General features: G+C 36.7%; 2 protein-coding genes across 3 annotated transcripts in view; one reads left to right on the forward strand and one right to left on the reverse strand.

Moving 5' to 3' along the window:
• Nucleotides 1-25,455, reverse strand: part of LOC139115410 (synaptotagmin-1-like) — a 32,392-nt gene extending 6,937 nt beyond the window's left edge. The window contains exons 1-3 of one of the 2 annotated variants that reach the window (XM_070677516.1): nucleotides 14,467-14,924; nucleotides 10,836-10,981; nucleotides 4,923-5,179 (exon numbers count right to left, since the gene is read on the reverse strand). In XM_070677516.1, the coding sequence (XP_070533617.1) occupies nucleotides 4,923-5,179; nucleotides 10,836-10,971 (393 nt within the window). In that variant the 5' untranslated portion in view covers nucleotides 10,972-10,981; nucleotides 14,467-14,924. Of the gene's footprint in view, nucleotides 1-4,922; nucleotides 5,180-10,835; nucleotides 10,982-14,466; nucleotides 14,925-25,319 lie in introns of those variants that run through there. The other variant, XM_070677508.1, reaches the window with a different exon arrangement.
• The window catches only part of LOC139115441 (metallophosphoesterase domain-containing protein 1-like), a 178,849-nt gene that overhangs the window by 151,119 nt on the left and 616 nt on the right, over nucleotides 1-27,114 (forward strand). The gene's annotated exons all lie outside the window — the stretch shown is intronic.

The following is a 27,114-nucleotide window of genomic DNA, read 5'->3' on the forward strand; positions in this document are numbered from 1 at the left end:
ATGCATGATTATAGCGTAACTCTATGTATTCATGGTGCGTCATCGTCAAAACACAGCTATCTTATCAGGGCAATGCTATCGGCGCGACTTGGAATTTTAATCGCTCGCAGATAATCAGAACGGTGTAGTCGACAGAGAAATAGTTGTGAAGAGTTTTGCTATATCTCAAAACTTGTTATAATCTCTATGGAACTAAAAATCTGTTTTTCGCACCTTGGTTCCCTTGGGTATACAAAGATCGTTTGTATGACTCCTGTAAGGTGTTTTATAGGTTACCATGGTTATTAAGGACTGATAGAGAGTATGAAAGTGGTAAAAAGGGCATCATTATTATATTCAATATAACAGATGTATCAATGATATACATCTCAGATGAATCGACAATTACCTTGGGCAAAACACGTGACACAGGTCAATGACTTATGTTAGATGGCAAGCTACCATAAACCAGGAACAATCGGTATAAGTCAAAATTACAAAATTTTTACAGCAACATAAACAATAAAGTGTGGCTTTTCGTCATGACATTCAGCAAACGCAATTAGAGTTAATTTTCAGTAGAATGTGCACACTTCGGTATTACTTGCGCGTTTTGTAATATAAATTAATCTATACCGAGATAATAAGATTTTATGACAAGAAAAAATGGCACTCTGGATCATAAACTTTATTTCAATCGAATAAGTCAAACAGATTATCTTTTACAGTGATCTTTAAATTTCCGATGCTGTTCTATGGCATTTTTTTCTGTCGTATTTCTTCATTCCGGACTACACACTTTGATAAAATAGAATAGCAAAAATTTTTTTATCGGAAAAGGGAAATGAATTTAATATTGTTGAGTGATAATTTAAACAACCCAACTTCTATTAGACTGTGATTCAATTTTTTATTTTATCTTGATTGTTATGGAATTTAATGACACTGTCTAGACGAAGACATTGTTATATTCATTGTAATTCAATAAATTAAATTAAAAAAAGCAGTGAATGACTTCCATTCACTGGCTTTAATAACCGTTTTACTATTCATTAGAGCGAACCAATTAATGTTATTATGTAGCTTAAATGTTTTTAGTCAAGGAGTTCATACGCACTGACTGTTGCTATAAATCACCGTTATATACAATTTGCGATTTACTTCGAGCACTTCAATTAACTGCCTCAATATATATATACATATATATATATATATATATATATATATATATATATATATATATATATATACATACATATACATATTACATATATACAGACATATCTGAAGTACATACATTTTATTATAAACAATTATATACTTCTTATATGAAACTATGTCAGCGTGAAGCCTCCGTCAAGTAGGTAACTTCGGTCATAAAATTACGATATTATTGCAATAACATAAAGATTAATCTCATGATAATATAATAATGTATTTTACTTTTCTTTCTTCACTGGAAATTTATTTTTGTTGTCATTTATAATCAGAATATCGATAACTTGGATAACTTGTTTTCGCTTGAATACTTTCAGCTGGTAAATGGCGCATATATATATATATATATATATATATATATATATATATATATATATATATATATATATATATATATATATATATATACATACAGATAGAAGTATACTGATAGAAGTATACTGATGTCCTCATGGGAAATTACAGTGCTCGATATATATTGTTTTAAAGTATGTCTTAGCAGGACCTATGAAAAATTAAACCAGCCGACCTTCATTCATGAAAACACATCTACCTTTAAGCTGACCTTTTATATTGCAGCGTCTGTTATTTATTATCAGGAGGGAAATATCTCTCTGACTGTATCTGTCTGTTTAAGGTGAATCACTAACTCCGTGAGATGGAAATTGTATTTACTTGCTCCAGGGCAAGATATGTTCTTCGAACACCTGTGCCAAGAAACAGACAAGTCATTTGAAAAAATGATATATTTCCATGCAATCGCTGAATTTGACATGTTTTCTAGCTTCAACAGGAGTTGGTTTGTCACTTAAGACTCGTGATGAAATACGAAGGATGAAATATCACTAATCTGGTCCTTTTTATCCGTTTCTCTTTCTCTGTTTCCGTCAACGAATTTGAGAAATCGAAGATTGTTTACTCTGTTCAAACAAAGGCAATGTTAAAGGGCAGGGCGTCAGTTGCATGACCTAATTTTACTGTATATAAACAATTATTTTAGCCGCGTGTCACTTTAGGGAAATCGAAGGTACACGTGATTTTCGGTGAAAATGTTCAGTAATGGAATCTTGCATTTATCTCAGACAACAGACACAAAATGCAACATGGTCCCACTCTAGGCCACCATAATGGTCTACATACACTTTGCTCTCGCTTTGACACAGTCCCGATCCCCATGAACTATTTTGACTACGACGGTTACTCTACCCCACAGAGTAGAGAAGAGTATCCGGATTTGACGAAAAGTAAGGTTGGCTAGTTGATCAATCAGTCATAAAACATATTTGCACCGCCATTTTCTAAGACAAACCTTGCGATTTAACTCACCAAATATCAGCTTTTCTTAAACTGAGAGTTGTTATATGAACACTGCAGTATGCGAAAGGTCGGGTCACAAGTCAAAACCCTACGCTCTTCAGTATTTTCGTCTAGTTAGTGAGTCCATGCAGTAACAATTTTTTAAAGGAAAAACGGAAGAGATAGGGACATAAACGTTTCAAAAGGGCGATATTATGTAATCAAATTGTTAAAAAGGCAATTACGTAACAAAAATAGATGTGTTATAATGTTTCGAGAGTTCTTATCTTTTTTTGTGAGAGGATTGGTACGATAAAACGGTCGGAAAACTATTGATTTCTATAAATTGTCTTATTTGTTCAATAGTTCCAATTATCGTATTAGTTTGATACAAAAAATAAAACTGATCATGATTATCTCAATATGAACGAAATTTGTGATTAATTTTTTTATTTTCCTCATTTTTCCTCAAATGGTGACGAGTGATGTCTATATTAGAAATCCAACTCGTCAATTAAACTTTCTTTTTATTTTTTTTACTTTCATTTCAGGGCAAGAATCTCTTTACAGTCGCCATGGCACTTTTTATCTGAGGGTTGCTTATCATATTAGGTTGTACTTTCTCTCTTATTATATCCAACGCTCCCCGGTCTCTAATATTAAGTTTAATTGATAATAGAAATCCCCTGGATATCATTTAAGGATGATTGAAAACTTCTAATTAATTTTTTGTCATCGAGAATAACGCTGGCAGATGAAAAGGAGAACAATATAATATTTAGGCCTAAGGGACACCTGGATTCGAACATTGACTCTCGATGTACTATACGTGATGGAGGCAGGTGTTATGGTCACTTATGCATGTTGACATTTGATAGCTATATTCAATATCAGTATCCTTGATTGAACAGCGTGTCTTACCCATGCGCAGAAGCGATGAATTTTTTAGTAAACGTCCTGATGTTTTCTGACTGTTAAGAATGCTCTTTGGAAGCAGAAAAAGGTGTTTATAGAATCGCTAAATTACGCACTCTTCTGTGCGTCTGCTCACGTGACCGGCAGACAAAGCAACAAGCCGGTAAGGATATCCATGTCACGCGATTAATTTTTAAGATAAGGCACCTCCTTAAAAGTCAAACATGCACTGCTCAAAGCCCTTATCGTCTGCATGTAATAATACCGTGCATTATGAATTTATGTGGGTGTTGATAAAGGCAGAGAAAATGTAATCCTTTGAAAGAGAATATCCCCGGGTGGCGGTTCGTGGTATCAAGTGTGGTTATTTTAGGAAATCTAAACGAAAGGGCGGGCATTGCGTAGGCAAAGATATTTACTCGAATTGCACGCAGAGCTTTAAGATAATGGTTTTGGTATTATCTCAATGCACTGAAGAAGATGTGTAGCCTGCATGAGACATTTTTGCTGACTAGCAGACGACAACATAGCGCTCCATTATCTGGACCAAATTTTGAAGCTAAAACCAAAATAAAATTTCAACACTGCTAATATCTGTCTTTTTTATCTGGAAGAGCGTTGTACAGACAAATTGCACACAAAAATATAGCACCAGAAATTGCAGCGAGGCTTATTATTATTGGTGGCTGCCGTGTGCTGTCATTTCGCTTTACGCACGATCAATGCACACAGCTCTGTCAGGAATCGATCGATAGAACAACACTTTTCACGTGCGTGGTTACGCTAACGAAAATCCCATCAACGACGTATGCAAATGAGTTCATTGTTTGACCTGAAACCGATATTTCGCTCCATCGATTACAACACTTTATGAGAATTTTATTTTGAATCACATTTGGAAAATCGTGTTTCATCAGATTAATATTTTTTCTATCTATACGTACATTTATCAGTTAAACTTTTTGCTTCTCCGGTCAATTTTATATGTACGTGTGTGCTGTCGTTTGCTTGATAAAAATATCACATTTAATTTCAGGAAAATTAAGAATGATTAGACACGCAGGTTCTAAGTATGATGGCTCGGCCTGAATTTGCAAATATTACAATGCCAGTTTGCGCCATGTTTTCAAGATTAATTGGGTTAATTAACAGAATTGCTTCGTCCCCGATATCGTAATCAGCTCACTCGATATTCAGTCACTTGGCGCAAAACGCATTCTCCACATCACCGACTGATATACTACATTCAGAGTCATAAATTTTCAGGAGTGCAGCCAGATATGTAAATTGTAAGTAGTAGGTCAAAATACGTCATTACAGCTTTGCCTTCTTGTAGCATTATAAGAACTGGGCGCTTTGACCTCGTAATACGTCAATATGGACACCAAATATCCACTTCATATAAGATTTAACAATATGAGAAATAAATTATTAAAATGGTTACGTGAGTAATAATGTAGAAATGACAAGATGGCGGCAATGTGTCCTGCAGACGATAATTTTGCGCATCCTACCTGCAGGCTGCTGTATGTATCATTCGGGCTACCAAGATTGCTAGCCGACGTGCTCACAGAGACTGACGAATGTGCGGGCGAGAATGGGCTGCCTTCCGAATCCGTCTCCGATGTGCGTCTCTCGAGAAGGTTGCTCTTCAAGTTCAGGCTCATGGACTCTGGGGATATTTGGTGCGTCGATCTGTCATACTTCTTGGCGGAGGTTGTGATGTTCGGGCCCTCGTAGGTCGTTACGGTTCTGCTCTTTGGCGGCGGAGCTAGACATGACGAGAAAAACATAGTGTGAGAGTGGCTGCTGTGTCCTCGCGCTCTGAACATCGACTAACCTCCTAACTGCGAAAAGCCATCGGGACATGAAATCAGCGTGTTTGTGCGTTTACTGTTAACCGATTCAACACGTCTTATTGATTCATATGCTAATTAGAGTGACCCCGTGTTAAAGAAACCACATTTGCAACACACTGGCAAAGATTTCCCGTTCTGATATACATCCAAGTGACTTTTATTCATCGAATTGAGCAGACGATAATTTCTGTCAGTTCTGAAACGCATTAAAAAGACCACAGGACGTCATGCCGTTTATACATGCGCTATTAATATTTAAATTTTTATCACTCAAATCCGGGTCTGAAAATATCTCAACGTTGACATCGAGTGCTCGCATTCTTAAGTGACGTATATATCTTTGTAGACAAGGAAATAGCAAGCAATTTCATTGCAACCGGCGCTTTCGTTTATGGCACGTAATAAAGTAAAGGCGGTCAAACATTCACTGATTTAATCTCCATTTCAAATATAGTACATGGGGCAAGATAGGATTCGCGATAAATATAATACAAGCTTATGTAAAGAAAAGGCCATTTGTCTAGATTGTCCATCAGTGGTATCAGACTGCATAGAGATCAATGAATCTGTAAATCTGGGACGAAAATCAAAATACATTTTAAGAAGTGGCTCAATGTTCATCATCTTCTTATAATGAAGTTACTGGTGAAAATAAATTAGGCCGAATAAAATGTGTTCTCGGTAACTCGACCTACCCTATTTGAAACTCTAGACTTTTTTTTGATTTTTTAAATAAATCACGCATCATTTTGCCTAATATTGCTTGTTTTGATGAATCAAACCTAAACAACAATAAAATCAAAGTTCCGATCGAACTTCTCCCAGAGGGCATGTAACAGAAACAATATATCTTTATGTCTAATTGTTGACATGATTATTTCTCGAAATGAAATATTGCGTGCATAACTGCAACGTTTTTCATCCCTTTGTTCAATCATTTCAAGACTTCAAAGGAAAATAGAACGAAAATAGTGAGTGAGGCCATTCATGTCATTATTTCAGGAGAGTGTTTACAGTGTACACGCATAGTGTAATTCAAGGATCACTTTTTAAGGAAAACCCAGAAAGCTTGTTTCTTTAAGTAAATAACAATTTTCTTTCTAGGTCCTATAGCAAGTGATATTAAAGGTATAATGTCACCTGCTCCGATTTTGTCACAGTTACCATGGAAAGAGAAAGTCTAACAATTCACAGTTTTAAGCGGGTGGCCGCTTTTTAAAAACAGCGCCCTCACATGGGAATTTTGAATACCAAGGAACGCCCCTTTGACCATATATGGGCATATTTAGATTACAGGTGACTGTATACCTTTAAAAGACAAGACACTTAAATTTACAAGACTCAATAAAACATATGAGAGTGTATCTCACTCTTTTACTCAAATGGAACATGTCCATTTGGCAAATATGTGCCGTGCAGTTTTAGGAGTTCCTCGACACAGTGCATAAAGTCAGGTAGAATGCGACTCGGGGACAGATATTCGGACTCTAAAACTTTTAGCGGCGGACCGTCTGATCTTGGGAGGTAGGGTGGTCACAATCAGATTGTTAATATTTTTTCACAATTGTAAATTTTTGAATTTTTTCCCAAGTGAGTCATGAGGTGTCATGAGCAGATGTGTCATAGTAAACTGTCAGATTTATCACTTTTTGCGTTCTGATTTTATTTTTTTATTTCGCAAACTAGTCTGAATATTTTTTTCCCTAATTCTATGCTTTGAATTTTTTTTTTCTGTTTTAGACCTGCCCCTCCCAAGTTCTAATAGGCCAACCCTTATAAACTTGTTTTGGTCTACCACCTGTGGGGGATCAATTTCAACCTCGTGAAGGAAATGAATATTTTGGTTTAATTTTGAGAAATCGGCAATTCATTTTCGTTATGGAGGTAACATAGAAGTTGTGGCCATTTTGAAGTCCATGAGTCGAGAATTTTCGGGGATTCGTTTCCATAATTGAAAATTTTACACGGATACCCAATATTTCTATTCTTGATTTTGTGAAACTTCAGGTCAAATGTTTAAGTCTTTCAATTTCGAATACTAGTACTGCATTCTATTGATGGCATAGTACAGTGAGCGTTGATAACCTCATTTCACATCCGGGCTCTTCAATCACCCACATTTCCTTCCTCTTTCTTGCATTCGTTTCAACTCAATCGCTCCGTAAATTACAGTTCTACAATTATTAGTATTAATTTATCGAATTTTACGTCCCACAAATTTGATATTTAAACAAGTCACCCACATCTTTGTGCTCTACTCTTGAACTAGTCACGAGAGATAGGCAGAAGAAGGTCATATAACGTTCACGCATTTTTTGTGCCTCATCATCTAGAGAATCGACCTTTAAAATTAACTAATTCCGAGTGGCATAATGCGTCCGTTTGGGATTAAAATTCCTCCAAAATCATTGAGATTAAACAATTAACAAGATAGCGGAGATTCCTCATATGCGCAGCTTACAGTTTTTAACACTGGCATGATGCTAGTTGACAATGTAATATCTGTCTAGTCAATAAAGAAAGACATTTTTTGTCATTCTACTGAGAAAGGTAAATGAGTCCATTACCACTGCAACACCAACACATATCAATTGTAATGATACGTACATCAGGCTGAAGATAAATGAACTGCGATTAGACGCCGTAGCGCATAAACGTAATTGATTGCGCTGTACGTTCTCGCCAGTAAGTAATAAGTTATATATGGATAGAGTTATAGTAGATGTGTGATTATCATTATTATACATCGAGGATTTTAAATATATATATATATATATATATATATATTATATATATATATATATATATATATATATATATATACAATACATACACTTGTACAGTATATATATATATATATATATATATTATATATATATATATATATATATATTATATTATATATATACAATACATACACTTGTACAGGTACATTTTAGTGCATATATAAGCTTACATATGTTCGTATGTGTATATAACTTAATAAATGTACAGTTAGACACAGACAGACTGACCAGACAGAGACAGATATATATATATATATATATATATATATATATATATATATATATATGTGTGTGTGTGTGTGTGTGTGTGTGTGTGTGTGTGTGTGTGTGTGTGAGTTATAGGCGCAGGTGATCTAACAATGCGAATTTCTATTATTATACGAAAGTAAATGGCACACAGCATGAAATTATATGATAGCCTGATATTCTCATTACAGAAAACTGGTCCTAAAATGTCGAATTTTTCATTTTCTCCCTATCCAATTTGAGAAAGATGTCAGTCTTCATCCCGTACATAACAAAACCTAATCTGTTTTTCAATTATACTGATTTTTCAAAGCCGTAATTATCCAGAGTAATCTGATTCCTCCAAGTCAGTGAAAGTCGACTTCTTGAAATTGCCTTATTTTCTTGAGGATTCAGAACGTCCTTGTAATCAAGTTCTGGGGTTAGAGTTCGACACGGATTCAATTCTTTTCTTAATTTTAGTATGTGTATTCGGTGTCTGCAACTTTTGAAAAACATATTGCTATTTTTCAACCCTGACGTAGACGTAAATGCCGAAGGGCAAAGTTCGTGGCCTGCGTCCGCAATTAATCAAAATTGACAGACGTGGAATTGAAGTATGTTCTATGTGGTAAATACCCTTTAGAACCATAACTTCTATCGAGGTGCCTCGCACGGGTGACATCATCAGTTTTTAAGAGGTCAAAGAACTTTACGGCATACATGTATATACAAACAGTACTTGAGATTACCCATAATTCAGTTTGATATGTATGCACTGATACTGCGTAAATTAAGTCGGCCAAATATTGATCTAACAGAACTTTAAAAAAAGAGTTTTTATGGGTTTGTTTATCTTTTCATTCACACAGCATATTTTTATTTTCTTGAAATGACTGCTTGTGGAGTGAGGAGGGAAATTTGTCAGGGCAGTTTCAACACAAACAAGAAACCAGATGCACGTGTTTTATTGTCTTACACATTAATTTGCATATTTCCTTTTACGGAGAAAGTCATATTTAATTGGCAATTACCTTATTTGGCCAACATTGTAATATTTTATAATTTTGGACCTGGTGATTTATTTGCCATGAATAATAACGATTGCTGAATTGATTTGATGTCATATTGCTAGCCGTGCATTTTCCTATGGAACGTTGAAGATCAGTAATCTGTTGTTGCATGTCGGCTTATCATAACGTCATTTTAAGGGTATCTTGCACCTATGTTATAATGCGAACGCTATCTGAATAAAAACAGCCTTTACTAAGACATTTGATAATTTATGACACTTCACATAAATTAAAGAATCAACAATATACTAAAGATCTGAAAGCAAACTGACGTTGAACAGACGCAGGTATTTTTTTTTCAAATGGATAACTACCCGCTTCTATCTTATCCTTCTGTAATCTCATCAGTAACACGATACAGGCACTGGTATGGCTTTCATTGTTAGGCTGTAAAATAATCATCCTTACCTAATATCATAATCTAAGATTACCAAAGACTTTAATAGCTGATACGAGTTCCTCTGATTCCAGATATTACCTGGTTTGTTTTTGTGAAACCTTATAAGACTCTTTACAAGGAACATCATTTTCTTGAATTACACAGTCAGACAGATAAGATGATAGCGTTGAAGTGCTATCTATGAAGGTTGCTTCAGATTTCTAAAGGTACTCCTGGAGTGGACCACAAAGTAGGGTATCTATATTAAAGCACTCGAAACAAAATTTTATGTCTTAGTTACAGTTAATCAGTCTGTAAAATACATCTTCTTTTTCGAGACAAAAATCGCGTTGAATGCTACTGTTTAGTTTGTTAGTATGTGTGGGATGTAAAATGTTAGTATTGGTAAATGAATGTTTGGTCCGCACTGGAATTAAAGAAGCATTTGCATTTTGCAAACTGTAGTGTATTGGCAAGTCTACCACTGAATTTGTATCATACAAATCTGGGGACGCAGAAAATGTTTTCTGGAATGAAGTCAATTAAATTATTAGCCCACGACGCTGACATCATACTTTTAATAATAACGAGAAAGACGAAGGTTACGAATAACAACATCATCATAAAAAATAATAACAGGGAACAATGAAAATTAATAAATAGGACATTTATATGATCTCATTTATATTATATTAAAATTGGTTTTTAATTATTTTCTCTCATTCACATCACATTAGAATTGATCCTTCATTATGTGTTCTCACTCATATCATATTAGAATAGGTGTTTTGTACTTCAATGAGTTCTCTTTTACCATAATTGCTGTGGCTTAGATGATCAATAACGGATCATTGGAATATTTGAATTAGAACTCTTTGCGACAATATAATTCAAAATAGAGATTTATTTACGCGAGATTACATTGCTGGCTTGACGCAGAATCATATTCTTACAACGTATATATATATATTATTAATACATATATATATATATATATATATATTATATATATATATATATATATATATATATATCTATTATAAATTCATAAACGTGACGAAAGAAGCAACGATGCTCTTGACCTAACAAGGTCACTGATACTTACTGTAGTACTTTGTAAACGGGCAGTACCTGTTGTATCTCTTGATAGCTTTGCATACCAAGCAGATAATGACGATGAGCAGAAATGTAGTGCAAGCCGTTATTATGCCAAGCCTTTCTCCATAAGTCAGATTCAACATACCTTTATTACTGGAAAATAAGTGAGACACAAAAAATAAGTCTCGTTGGATAGCATGGGACAGTAATCATATGATCACTGTATCTACTTGTTTCTAAATATGTGTGTATGCATATACACACGTACGTGCATCCGTCCATCCATCAATCCGTCCATCCATCCATCGATCCATCCACCCGTCACCCATCCATCCATCCATTCATCCATCCATCAATCCATCCATCCATCCATCCATCTATCCGTCCATCCATCCATCTATCCATCCATCCATCCATCCATCCATCTATCCACCCATCCACCCATCCATCCATCAATCCATCCATCCATCCATCCATCAATCCATCCATCCATCCATCCATCTATCTATCAATCTATCCATCCATCCATCCATCCATCCATCAATCCATCCATCCATCCATCCATCTATCTATCAATCTATCCATCCATCCATCCATCCATCCATCAACCCATCCATCTATCTATCCATCAATCATCCATCCATCCATCCACCCATCCATCCATCCATCCATCCATCAATCCATCCATCCATCCATCCATCCATCAATCCATCCATCCATCCATCCATCCATCTATCTATACATCAATCCATCCATCCATCCATCCATCCACCCACCCACCCACCCATCCATCCATCCATCCATCCATCCATCCATCCATCCATCCATCCACCCACCCATCCATCCATCCATCCATCCATCCATCTATCCATCCATCCATCCATCCATCCATCCATCCATCCATCCATCCATCAATCCATCCATCCATCCATCCATCTATCTATACATCATCCATCCATCCATCCATCCATCCACCCACCCACCCACCCATCCATCCCCATCCATCCACCACCAACCCACCAACCCATCCATCCATCCATCCACCCACCCACCCACCCATCCACCCACCCACCCACCCACCCACCCACCCTCCCTCCCATCCATCCATGCAGAGAAACAGACAGACAGACAGACAGACAGACTTTGTTTCACATACGTTTGAATGCACGGGGGAACTGACAATGACACGTAGGTGGACAAAAGAAAATGACATTTTACTGTTTTTGCTCGGCGTTGGAGCCATGTAAATAACCGTATCATTACAAAGAGTGTAACAGTTATTTTTTATCAATTACTGGAAATATATTTGTCACAGTCTTTCTTTTGTTCCAAAATCTGCCACCAGCAGACTGCATTATTTGGGTTGGCTGCAATATGTATGGGATCAAAATACACAACATAGTTAAAGTTAGAGGGTCGTCGGAACTGCGCATGTGCAATTTTCTTGTTTACAAACAACGTATTGTATGCGTGATATCTAGGATGCATCACGTCAACATAGCTGCAACATTACAATTTTACGAGACTCATTTTTAACAAACATCTTTCAACTTTCATCAATCACCAATGTACCCTAGATACAGTTTTTACGTCGGTCTTAGGGGTCCCTGGCAACCTTTGAGCAGAGTTCCGACGACCCCTTCCCTTAATATATGTGGCAAGGTGTTTCATAGTTGTATTGATGCTAAAATTTGCAGTGAATGATTTGCGTCTGAGAATTCGTCTGAGGAACAATGGATATACCATGAGGGTCTCATCCATAGCTGTATGAATTACTTAGCCCCTTATATTTATGTTGATTTGTAACGTTATTCAGTGTGGGCCCAGTGTCCTGCAGTCCTGTCCTCTTGGTTTGAACCATTCTGAACGGGGATTTTAAATATCCGATCGATTGGACTTCAATTATAATTTCATCGAGTTTAAACAACTGCCGATGAGGTGAAACGGAAGGTCATTGATTTTTTTTATAAAACATCTGCAATATCGCCATCTGTAGATTAGTTGCTACACTGTACACGATTACCTGAACGCAAGCTGAATAGGAAATGTTATTAAAAGCGAGCTTGTTTCACCTCGACTAGTATAATTTCCCATATGAAGATCACTAAATATGTGTAACACGTTCTTTTAAATTGTGAATTATTGATATATTGGCAATGAGTTCGTGCATGTGTCGTGTTTTATATCAGCAACTGATATCATGGATGTTGCTTCTGTCAACGTTGACCTCGGTGTCATGTATGTCATCGAGGGGTCATACGCAAAACGAACATGTGATGTTAGGTTGCGGATAAAATGTTACGCGGCACAAGACATCAAGAAATGCAGAAGTTAATATCATAGTTCTTTGTTTATTCATTGGAAAATGCGACCATTCAATCAAAGTTTGCCGCCAGCAATAGATATGTGGTCGCATATACCTAGGAAACTAATTGGGATCTAAAATATCATAATTCTGTGCCCGTCTAAAGCTGTTGTAGACTCTCTACGAAGACTGCAGAGACGTCTTTGTAAAAAGTAGAAATTCCATATTTCCGTAGAACTAACGTAGAGAATGATAGCTATTTTGAATAACTGGTAATGATACGAAAAGGAAAAAAAATATTACGCCGTCCAGTGGCCCCGATTTTATTCTTGACTAAGGATGTGAAAGACGGTTTAAAGTTTCCGTGGGCACAGCAGGAACAAAACTTTCGCTTTTGAGTTGAGTTCAACATGCGAGCTTCCTGATCTAATTTTTACTTTATGTTCACAGCGAATGTAAGAATCAAGAAAACACACATTAAGCATCGTGTAACAACGAAATTGAATCCTCTATGTATATCCGTCTTGTAATTTATATGAAATATGTTTTCCTATGATTTTACGTCTTGCCATCAATATATTCTGGACTAATCTGCAGACTTTTACAAAAATTATTGCATCATTATATTAATTTACCTATAAATTTTCAGCTTTTGCTTTATGGCCAATACTAGCGTTATATTGCGTTTTTATAGTCAGTTAACAGAATTTGCATATTATTTATTAAAAATTGTTATTCTCTGTTTGAACATCCACATAGAAGTTTTCAAGAATTATTGTCAGAACACTTTTCTTTGAATGCTCAGAGTGTATGATGAATACTGAAGAAGCAGCTGTCAAAAAATAAAACAGGAAACATCATTTTAGGATTTCTTCATTGCATGGTGTAATCCCTTGAAATTTATAATATTACACCTCGGCACATTTTGATGCAAACTGCGTCAAATTTCAACAGTTCGGAAATGGCATTCACAGATTCCTTTAGAGTCTGTTAATGCGAACTGACACGAAATTCCTCTGAGACCGAGATGAAATGCAAACGCGGTATATCATTATTACTTCAGGGAGTCATAACCATGACAACGCTGATTGACCCGAAGACGGAAAATTCTGATAACAGCATAACTGTTGCAAATGCTACCAACAAGGCTGACAAAGATTGAATGGAAGCCATATTTTGATTTTAAATTGAAATTAAGTAATTTTGGATCTGGAAAATAATTATGTGAACCCATTTGCAGCTCTTTGAATCGCTTTTCTAGACTCTTCTTACAACTAGAATGTCTTGCAGTCTTCAAGTGTTTCTAAAAATGCTCTCTGGCCTAGCTACATACCTGCATATGGACGCTAAGATGAAACAACTTCCTAGGATGGGTTACAATGCTGGATGAAAGTAACGTCTAAAAAGGTGATCGAATCAATATGCATTGCATGCATATGTTGATATAGCATTCGACTTCTGACCGCAGTGGTGACGATCACCATGCGATGGTATTATCTGGCGTCGCTATCAAAGGAATCTCGTCACTGTCTGATCTCACAGAGACAAGGCTACACGGTGAAACGATGTGAATTCAGACATCAGTGTTTGTTAAAGTTCACTTCTCGCCCCGAGCGGTTGGCTCCTCCATATCGGTTGTCACGTCTGTGCCTTGATAAAGTCTACGTTTGTCACGAATCGCAGCTGGCAAGGATATATCTCGCGCTTGAAATCCTCAAAGAACACAACTTCCGCTCAGAAGACTTCTCAGTCGACCCTGGTCAAGACAAATTGACGTCGTACCAGAAGATTCAAGTTTTTTTTTTGCGAGAACAACGAAACAGCTGACGCAGTTATCGGTTAAATATAGCGATTGAAAGGAAAGCATACCCCGGGAGAACCATAAATATTCAAGAGACCCCGGCGCAACAATTATCAGCCGAATGCGGTTGATTCATTAGGGGGCCAACTGACAATTCTACAGTTGAAAATACATAGCATACGAATGCCTTTCTGATCCCCGTAGTACAGGTACGGTCGACTACTGCACGTGAATCTAAATATTTGGAATATTCATAGGCCGGTGATATGGTGATTGCATGCTTTTCAATGATTAGCTACTGCAATCACAGGAAACGGATCTAGCACACTCGATTGAGCGGAGAGTCATTCGAACAGATAATTAATAGCACGCTCTGCAAATGCATGATTAAACGAATTGAAGTATTTAGATAAAAAAAAAAAACGTTTGTAGGTATACATTGCGTATGAGTCATCCCTACTTCGCATTAATATACATCTGTTGCTTTTACAATATCACGTGATTAAAGGGCATAACCGGACTGGCTTAGAGAAAAACAGGGAACAGATGTTTCAAATAGGTTTATTGAGACAAGCTTGCTTAAAATGAAAGCTACATTGTCTATATATTTTCTTCAATATCTTACTAAATGCGTCTCCTTTCTTGCACTGCCGTGTACGGAGAAATTATGGACATGATTATATACGAAAAGTGCCTGTAGTATTGATTATTCTGTTGCAACGGTATATTTCCTTCTAAATAGAACCTGTCAAGGATTCTACACTGCGTTTAAATCCTATCCGTTGAGATGTCAAGATATCATCTTAACCCTTGTATCTTCTCAAGAACACCGCCGACGAGAGAACGCACGCCGTTTCCTCAGTGGCAGTGGTATCATCCTGGCGATCATGATATAACTAATTACTTTAACAGACAAATTTATCAGTGGAAATATGAAAAACCGCTCATTATAGGTACATTAGAGATTTTTTCATTAGAATTGGCAATAATATAATATCAAATATATCAACCATTTCGCTTCAGTTATCCAAACCAATATTATAGTGACCGTGTAAGCCAACATATTAATTATTCATGATTTGCTTTTAACTGAAACCTATCCCTTGATGCCCTTCTAGATATGCTAATCAAATAGACCATTCAAACATAAACAATTCAAGACACATGTCTACAATTATCATGGGAAATAACCAACCAGTGCAGAATATTTGATCACTTTCCTTAGGACCTCGGAAATATGTGTGAACAACGTTAACTAGAATTTGCTAAGGACATTTGGTGTATTAGTATTTTGAAATATATATTTCAACGCTCGACGCTTTACCCTTTGACGTACAGACGTTCAAGTAATACGGTAATGCTCAACACTGAAACCAAATATTTCAAAAATAATATATACTTGGATTTAAACCAGGTAATTGAATCCGAAAATCCCTTTTTGTGTGCTGTGTATGCATGTATGTATATGTGAGTGTATGTATGTGTGTATGTCAGTATGTATGTCAGCATGTCTGTCTTTCTGTCTGTGTCTGTCTGTCTGTCTGTCTGTATGATGTATATATGTATGTATGTATGTATGTATGTATGTATGTATGTATGTATGTATGTATGTATCTTTGTATCTAAGTACAGAAAAATAACTTTAAAACAGAAAAATCAGGCAGAGGCCAAATGGTTTTTTATAACATGCAGAGTGTATTTGAAAGGTTGCTCTATCTTTAAGGCATCATGAGATGACAGCAATTCGCAGACGTGACTTCTAGTTTATTTTAAGGTCATCAGAAAAGAAAAATTGTGCTGAGAGACATGTGTCCGATAACTCAAACCAGGGAGATTATGAAATGAAATGTGACCAATATATCGCATGTCTTAAACCCGAGATCAATCTCTTGACAACGGGCTGTGAAGTCCATTAGTAGTCAGGTCTACGCCACAAGTACTTTTTTTGTGTCGGGAATTTTCGACAAGTACATTATCTCGACTTTGTACGTTCGAATTTCATTATAAAGCTTGGCTGTTTACCCATACGCCGTCCACGTGCCTTCAATTGGCGGGCGCACTCCCCTGGGACCGACCGTTTAACATTTCCGGGGTACCTTTGGCGATGTCAGCGGCAGAGATATTTATAGCATTCTTGGAAAAAATACAAAACAGAAAGTGCGTTTAGAAAGTGCAAAACACCTAGATGTGTGAAAATACTTGCATTTTCAAGCTCAGTCGTATCTCTTGTATATCTATATAGCTCTATATAGCTCATAGAAATGTAATAAGAGAGAGAGAGAGAGAGAGAGAGAGAGAGAGAGAGAGAGAGAGAGAGAGAGAGAGAGAGAGAGAGAGAGAGAGAGAGAGAGATCATATGTCGATGCAGTACAGAGACTTTGTAAACATTATATGTCACCAAGAACAAATAGATCTGTTTACCAGTCCATCGAGTCATGAGTGTTTTTTTCGACTTTCATAAGAGCGTGAGAAGATAAGTGCTGTTCATTCAGGCGTCCGATGGAATATTGATTCCCATTGGAATGATAAGGAATTGCCTTTAATCAACTCCAACGCTGATACATGTAAAAACACTGAGCCAACTGTTCCGAATAATCCGAATGGTGTCGAATTTCTGCATTGTGTAAGCATCGAATTTTTCAAAGCTTCCTGTCTTTTTTTTTCACTGTCATCTTACAGAGAGAAGCATGGTACCATGGCAACATTATTGGACATGATAGACAAGCGCTTTCATCAAATTGAATGCCCGATACGATTAACCAGTTCCATTAACATCTCAAGGTTATAAACCATGATCGGCACGAGTCTTCATTTCATTACCTTCACAATGACTAGACTGTATTACCCTCTGCTCAATGTACTCTTTTTCAAAATTCTTGCGCCTTCATTTTGGAACATTCTGTCACTGCAACTGAACTTGCAAATTAACTTTCGATCTCTTATTAGGTTGATATAATATTCTCAGCTCTCACAGATCTTCGCAATGTTATGGGAAAACCACCCTATCGTTAATAATCAGCAAATGAATGCAAAGCAGTATATACTTTAATTGCAAAAATTTAAATTTCTAAATTTAAAACGTCGCCTGCACATCTTGACAATTGGACAATATCGATCAGCTACATTGGTTTCACTCTGTTTTTGTTCATTCAAAATCAGCGAAGGCCATCAGAGTTCAATGCCATATAGTTTCCAGTCACGTATTAAGTCACGAGTGAAAATTAAATTTTATCACATATATAATGAAATGAATTATTGAATCCATGTGATATAAAGAGAGATAGAGAATGAAATACTGAGCCAACGACCTCAATCATAAAACTCACACGCTACAGCGATTTGCATCTTGCATGCAAAAGGAACCCATCGAAATTAAGGATTCACATTAACCTGCAGCAGGGCCAGTCAAATAACCCAGATGACTTGGGTTCAGAAGTTCATGGTCATGACCGAGATGAGATGGAATCCGGGAGTAAACACACTCCGTTGTTTGACCTTATTTTGAAAGGTCAACCACAGTTCCTGTACAGTACAGCAATAATTACATCACCTGCTGATGTGTGTTTCTACTTGGAAAAGCTGCCTACATCGCCTTAGATATTTGACGGTAATTGCAAAACTGAAATAGACTTGGTTGACTTTAGAAAGCCATCAGAGGCAGTTACGTCAATAGTTCAATTTATCAATGCAGATATTGTGACGTAAGAATCATTAATGAAAGTGTTTCATTGTTCCAGAGATTATAAATATGTAACCGGGTAAAATTGCTTGCCTGTCGTATGCAACGACTATTCCTTAGAGAAGCCGACATATTTTCAGGAATGCAGCTTTCATTATGTAGCAATTTGTTCTGAAACTTGTAAGTCAGTAATAGTCAATGTGGCAACCTCTATGCGCCCACAAAAGCTAAAAGCCATAGTAATGTGACCCTTAACAATTCCTTTCAAGATTTCTATTCTACAGTTCCTTCGAAATTTTCTTTTTTGATTGGTTCCCCAGAGCGAAATACCCGGTATTTTTGTGTGCCACCGGCAATGAATATCCATTTGGTGCGTCATTTATGTGGACAAATTGAATTTCTGTGCGGTTTTGAATACACTGTGAAAATTCAATGCATTTGGCGGGTATGCCCATTGCTTTGATAACCTAATAGAAAATGGAGTTAAACATTCGTCGGGCAATACATAAGAGGATAGTGAATACAAGAAAGAAAATCGAATAATCTGTAAAACCTGACCATCATAACTAAAATGTCTGCTCTTGATTTTTTTTGCCTTTAGTGCTCATAAACGTTCTAATGGCTGACGAAAGCACAGCAAAATAGCGCATCATTATCAATCAACATCACATTTGTCAGACGAGATGTTGCTACAAGTTGATTTGGATGGTTCATATGATTGTTAGTTCGTCCTGATTTCACTGAATCATTTCAACTGTATTTTTTCCAAAATTTAGTGAATTGTTCGCTCTATTTCGCTCGAAGGACAATTTACAGATGAATCGTCTGACGTTTTCTGTTACATTGGTCTATAGCTAGGCAGCTATTTAGTTATTGCGTCAGCAATAAATTCAGGGTCAACTCTATGGCCATTACAGTAACAAACTGGTCGTGTTGTAGTCATCAATGGGTAATTATTTCAATCTTCACTGATATGCAAATGTTCAGAGATATCATGCTGCTGTGAGCTTCGCATAGTTTGTACGATTACTGAAATGAATTACAACTGCTTGTCCCTTGTGGCGGAGCTTATGTAACTTCATTATTTTAATCTGTAGCTTGTCAATTTCATCGTCACCGTCGCCAGGACAACAATCACGATGACATCATTCATCAACTAACGGAAATGATCTTTTACAGATATGCAAATATTGAGTTTGTCATTGACATTCACTTTGTCCGGTAACTGACATGGTTGAATTGCGTATGACGTAATCTTACCCGGATGTCAATTATCTTATCACACACTACGCCATTTTTATCTTTTGATATAATAGGCCCTCTTGAGTTGAAAAATATTTCTTCGCTTTTAAAAGTTCTTGTTCAGCTGTAAGGCTATTAAACTGCGTAATTTAATATGGCGAAATGTGATGAAATTATTTTCTTGTAAACAGAGGAAACATTGTAATGGCTATGACAGCTTTTGCTCATCGCATAATCCTTATGGCAGCCCATGAAAAAGTTTCATCTAAACAGAATGCACTCTTGGTAATTATTAGAGGCTACCTGTACTTCAGATAAAAGGGATTCCAAATGTTATTTTCGCTTACAAATAAATAACAGTGCACACGCCAGTGAAGCATGCAACAACAGTGAGAGGCAGAGAATATGTAGTAATTATGTTCATACTATAGGTATATGGTTCGTATGTCGAGCTTACCGTAGTACCGACTCTGCTATTCGTATTGTAACATCCCTTCGGGGTCTAATACTATAATCGCTTTAGGTTTTCCGTCTAGAAAATGTATCTTCTCTCTCGGCTGCCGGGCATCATTAGCCAGTGTTCATTACTGCATAGACAACAGTTGGAGACAACGCCTGTCCGAAGTCTATATAATTACACACTCGCGTCCTCAGTAAATACAATGAAATAACAACGTCGACGAAACACTGTTGCAACATTCAAACTTTGTCGTTCTTATCAATCGGAAGATGGTCACCATGGCAACTATATTTGAGGTAATTCCCTCTTGTCAAATCATTTATCATTGAGTACAATGAAGACGAGGCTGAAAGGAGCACATTGCACAATGTGTATCGAGGAATGCCGTAAAACGATACACACTCAACACGTCAGTTCGTCGTAAATGACCTAATGGTATCCTGGTAAAGATTCCATCTCTAACTTTGTAAGATATATATATATATATATATATATATATATATATATATATATATATATATATATATATATATATATATATATATATATATATATATATATATATATATATATATATATAAAAAATAAATTAAACGTTCCTGTCCACTAACCTATCTCATACTATGTTTAACATATATATATATCTTATATAAACATAAATATAAGTTTCGAAAAGCGATAATCGGATATATACACGTCTGATAGCACTTTGGATGCCTTGCCTGCATGAAAAGCGCCATCGCGCTGAAAGTATCTTTAGCACCGTGACAAAATGCATTCCAATTTCAGTACTGGGAGTCTCCCGGATGTAAGTCTGCAAATACAGTTACATATATCTCTGACTATAATTTTACTTATTGGTCGAAATATGAAGATTATTCCACAACCGCATGCAACTCAGAAGCCTCGTAGTAGGTGGTCTACTTTTACATGTAATTCGTGGTTAATCAAGCAAGAAGTAATCTATTTTTGTGTGTAATGATGCAAGAAAAATATCAGCAATTTGGCGCTATCAAGTTTGTTTTAAAGCGTAATGAGGAGCGGGCCACTGTTGTTTTTCTCACAAACTTGAAACTGGGATTGACATTTAAGGTTTTTATCAGAGAAAAGCAGCCGAGAAATATATTAAGCAATTCGTCGAATGACACATTTATAAATGAAAGATTTCGTGAAAAAAGTCAAAGACGGAGTGTATTATTATATTTCATAACTCTCTTGCTGTTATATGTTGGTAACACGTTACTGTTAAAGGCTACATAAAAAGGTTAAAAATATATTTAGATTACCTAATTACGTTTCACACGTCTTTGTGCACAACATTTGTGTGTTGATTTTCCACGCTATCAAAACACTTTATGGGATATGGCAAAAACATGATAATTTCAGTTTCATGGTGGCGCTTAGTATACGTTGTAATGTTCTTAGTTAAGATTTAATCTGCGAATAAATTATAATTTGTATCTTCGATATTACTTCGAACATTCTCCGAGTTGCAGGCTTGTCTCCCAGGTTAGACTCGCGCGTGTTTGAAGAACTGCGGTCCAAAACAAGTACACATACCTTCTGATTTTGTTTTGAATATCAAAATGTTGGCATTCATCATTCTGAAATACTGGAGTCATTTTTCTTTTTCATTTTGTCCACGGCATTTGAATTTAGTAAAGGTCACAAGTATTCCCATTTTTTTAAGTCAACATTTTTAAATGTCTTCCAAATACCCATTTATTTTCTGTGATTCGTAATTCGATTTTGATCTATATAGAAAGGAAACCCTTTCTTTAAAGTTCGTAACATTTAAAAATGCACATTTTGTCGGGAATTTAATTGAAAACTGCCGTGGGGTATATCATTTTAGCTGAGAAATATTCTGTTATAGAACCTTATTTTTAGTACATTTATGATCAAAGAATATTGTAGTGAATTATATATCACTATCATAAAATTTGTCAATGCTGTTTTGAAAACACCACTTAAATGTCACAGTATTATGTGTGTACGTCGTATAAGACGACGGGAGAAAAAGAAAGAAAGCAAGATCTTGCTCAAATTATGTATACACCCACATGTGCTAAAGGTAACCGGTATCAGTTCCTTGATATTTGCGGTGAAGACTCGGAGAAGACTCTGCTCTCTAGAAGCGTGCTAATGGCGCTTCGCACCTTGCAGTAGATTTGATCGGTTGCCGAGATACCACGGTAAATTCATTGCTCAATCTCAGAGATGGCGACGCCTGTGTAACAGAGTCACCGTGTTTATCAGTTAGTCCACGGCAAATTCAGTCTTTAGTCATCATTATCAATTACCAGGCTATTGTCAATACATCAATAGAGTCAAGTCGTTTTTTCCGCTCTCTGTTGAATTGTATTGTTACCCTGTGGAGTTGACTAGCTTACCGGATGTACAAGGACATTTTAGACATGTAACAAGTGTATTAGATATGAACCCAATGAGAGGGAATTCTATTTTGAGAATGAAGAAGTTTATATTCATAAGGATCCAATTCAGCGTGTAATGTATAGATATTCGTTGTTGATATGACATCTAATAACCTGACTTTTGTCCACAGAATGTAACTCAATGATCTTAGCAAATAAAACAATCAATTTTTGAAGTAAGATATCCCGTTCTTAAACTACCTTCCAATTTGTACAAGTGCACACGTTTGTTCGGATATTTTTTCCGTTGAGCGGAACACCGGCGAGCAATATTAGACATACTACAGTGTCTATCGCGCTTTGGATGGTGTATCAATATATAGCCAAGAACCATCATAATCGGATTGCGAATACCAACATACTGTAATTAGCTGCGCAGAAATAATAGCGGAAAAATTAAAATATATGGAAAGTTTAATGACCTGAGCAGCACTCGTTTGAATAACCACCTGTTAATACTTTACACGCGCGACAAGATTGCCTCTCGTTGTTGAAACATTAAAGAGTACTGGACAGATGATAAACTGAAGTTTTTAAGATTCCTATTGTGGGCGTACAATAATGAAAATATTCCCAGTCAATCATCCAATACTTCCATGCAGGTCGGAATAGGGCCTTGTGTTCGTCATATGTACCTTAATTGCTGAAAATTGTTTTGCAAAACGAACGATTAACTAAAACTTCTTCCCTAATCTATAATTTTACGAGGCAATTGTACATAGACGATATCTTCGATGCATTGAGAGTCAAGGGATCGCAATTTTAGCCAATCAAAAAAAACCTGATGACGTGGCATGATGCATTTGAGCCATACAAGCGTACGAATGTGCCAAATAGCAAATCAGCGCCCGAAACCGCCATCTATTATAACTTCAAAATGAGAAGTGTGAAGAGGTTTTGCGCACACATAATGTGTGACTAGAGCTGTGAATGTGTAGATCTTCCTGTTATAAGGATTGAATCGATGATATTTGATTTTATGTTGTTTTTTTTAGATATCCCGATCGGCTCCATGAGAATGCTAAATAATGGGCTTTGATACTAAGCCCTGCCATTGTAATCAATGCGGCATGCCTGCGGTCCTATCTTGATCACGTGACACGGCTTAAGATTTATGTTTCAATAATTTACATGCAGCTGACGATACCGTGTTTACTGCAGGACTACGTCAGATGACTGTTTTCTGCCGATTTTGCAGTTTTTCAATTTTCATACAGAAAATTTTACAATAAGGCAATGTCGCGGCTATAAAAAATGCTTTCTTCGGTTCAACACAAGTAACATGCAAAATTAATTTAAATCAGAAATAGAGAATGGTGCTCTTAAAATTTATATTAATACAAAATCAATACATTCAAATCGGACATCTAACCAGTGTATTGCATGTTAAAATCCTTGAGTCAAGCAATTCGGGAAAATTGGAAGTTCCTAAAATGAATATCGCTTGTTACTGAACATACAGGTAAATTGGAGCCATTGTCAATTTTGTTTCAATGATATACTTCATATTGTGTAACGGACAAAATCGGCATGGCCATAACTGACAAACTGGTTGTTGCTATAGCTACTCGTTCGAGAAAAGCTGGAATTAGACATCATCGATTTTCAATAGTTACGGAAATTGTTGTAATTGATGATTCCAAAATCGTCTCATCCATATTTCTAATGATTTTATGTCTGAGAGTGGATGGTTTGCGCACATATACGATCTCCCAAGGGACGACGATGGCAACAATTGGTAAAGGCATGCGAGTTGAACCTGACAGATGTCGAAGATGGCACCTTCGACGATGACAGATATTCAGAGGATGGAAAGGTGTCAAAAAACAGATAATGAAACTGGTTACATAATCACAGATAAATCACTTATATATCACCATCTCAATTAATTTGCCGCTAGGTGTAACAGCGTGTTAATCCCGCTTCGAATGCGACCATATGGCTTGTGGCACGTACGTTCATGGTTGTACTTGCCTATCTGTTTAATGATCACGACGATATTCGCACAGGTTGATTGAAAAACAATCTCCTTATGATTTTCTCATCATGAATGCTAATAGGATGGATAGATTAAGCATAGCCACCTTGAACGAGGTCATTTTCGCTATGTACTACATTATCAGGAAAAATTTCATCAAATTTCATTTCAATAAAATCGTCACAAGTACCTGCTTCCTGCTAGCTATGCATCTTATGGCATGTATAATACAAGAACTTCATCAGCAGGGAATAGTTGTAATGCAACGGTGTGTCAGAACATCAAAGCAAGGAATGCACTGCCTTCGCCTGCGTAAAGGCTTAACGTGTAACAGCTGTTCGTCTCTGCACACATTCGACATTCTGTCGAGTCCCGCAGTGCAAGTCAAGAATATTTCGCGCGCAAAACTGTGCAGTTAACGTGTCATTCGTTTTTCGCTCGGTTTGCAGAATCACTTGTCCTCCTAACCGAATATACGAAGGAGGCACATTCTTGATCGACCGTCGCGCTTTTCAAGAAGGCGGGAAAATTTGATTAGGCGCGCAAAAAATGAGGTGCTACTGTGAAATATGCATGCCGTTAAGAACTTACCCTGGGCTTGATTTTGAATTTCTGACTATACCCATGGTTCGTGCGATGTAAGCGAGCTCAACCTTGCGCTTAGGCTGTCATTAGCTTTCTCTGGACTGTCGTCTGTTCTTTCGCGCCAGAAAATCGCAGCTTCTTCTCAACAGGCACTGCCGTCTGTTTACAATCTCCCGTGCTTCTCAGTAATTTTATTGACCCAGATGCAAGGTCAGAGTGCCGCTAAAATTTAAATATTAAAATTACGTGAGAAAAAAGTGGTTCGCCACAAAAGCCGATCGGACCCTTTAGGTTTCTGTTCTTTGTATCTTGTCGATTACCAAACAAGAGCTCTTTATGTATGGAAATTTTATTCAGAATATTGCTCATGTGTTTCAGGTATATGACACTATTACGAAAGTAACATAAAGAGACATTAATGCTTACATGAGGACATTCTATTTAAAATTTTAAGACAGACCATTGCATAAAAACGTTATGATCGGATATCGTAATAACGCTTTATCACTTTTCATTCGTCACAACTGGTGAGCGATGTTGCTCTTAACGTTAAGTAACAGGCCTGGTATAAATAGATAGTTTGGTAAATACCTCAAAACGTATTCATGAAAAATGTAAGTGTCGTCTGTAAAATGAAAATAATATACCAGAAACAGATCCTGAAGTTTTTAAGCATGGATGATTTCATTTTAGTGGTTATCCCTACGACTTCCATAGCACTGTATATGGTTAGCATTTTCAGTTCAATCACGTACGTTTACTTGAGGACTAGCGTAAGTGAGAAAAATTTTCAGACTGACATTTCCCGCAAGACCATTGTATGCGAAGAACGAAAATAAAAATAATAAACTTAATTTTCTACCCTGGGTAGGTAACACTGCTGGTGGACAGAATTGTCCCCGAGGTTATCGTTCGCCCAGTTAAAGCGATGAAATTCGTTTCTTCGCTTCGATAAAGTGTGTATGTGCGATGTATGATAGTGAGCATGCGTGCGTGAGTGCTTCACGAACTCTACAACGTGTTGAGCGGCCTCAGTCAGAAAAATGTAACAACTTAGCCGGCTATTGAACCACTCTTTTTTGGGAGTGGAGATTTAGCCGACTGGTTCTGTCTGTGGCCTTTCAGCTAGGCGACTGATGCCGTATGTTGTGGGTTCGAATCCGACTGAAAACTATCCGAATTTTCTACCCTGGGTAGGTAACACTGCTGGTGGACAGAATTGTCCCCGAGGTTATCGTTCGCCCAGTTAAAGCGATGAAATTCGTTTCTTCGCTTCGATAAAGTGTGTATGTGCGATGTATGATAGTGAGCATGCGTGCGTGAGTGCTTCACGAACTCTACAACGTGTTGAGCGGCCTCAGTCAGAAAAATGTAACAACTTAGCCGGCTATTTAACCACTCTTTTTTGGGAGTGGAGATTTAGCCGACTGGTTCTGTCTGTGGCCTTTCAGCTAGGCGACTGATGCCGTATGTTGTGGGTTCGAATCCGACTGAAAACTATCCGAATTTTCTAACCATAAAACATATAATGATGATGATATATATATATATATATATATATATATATATATATATATACTTCCCGGTGTATTCTTTCAGTGCATATCATAAGGAAATCCTAACATTGACTTTTTCAGGTCCCAAATATAAGTTTACAGTAATTCTCTTCCTCGATAAATAATAATTCATTGTTGCTTGATGCTTCCACTATATTATTATTTCCTATTCCATATTACTGGAATTACATTTATGTACTATGGTTTTATTGTGACGTTCTCATCTTGACTGATTTAGTATCAAT

This window comes from Ptychodera flava, chromosome 2 (assembly GCF_041260155.1).
Source record: "Ptychodera flava strain L36383 chromosome 2, AS_Pfla_20210202, whole genome shotgun sequence".
In the NCBI taxonomy this organism is placed as follows: domain Eukaryota; kingdom Metazoa; phylum Hemichordata; class Enteropneusta; family Ptychoderidae; genus Ptychodera; species Ptychodera flava.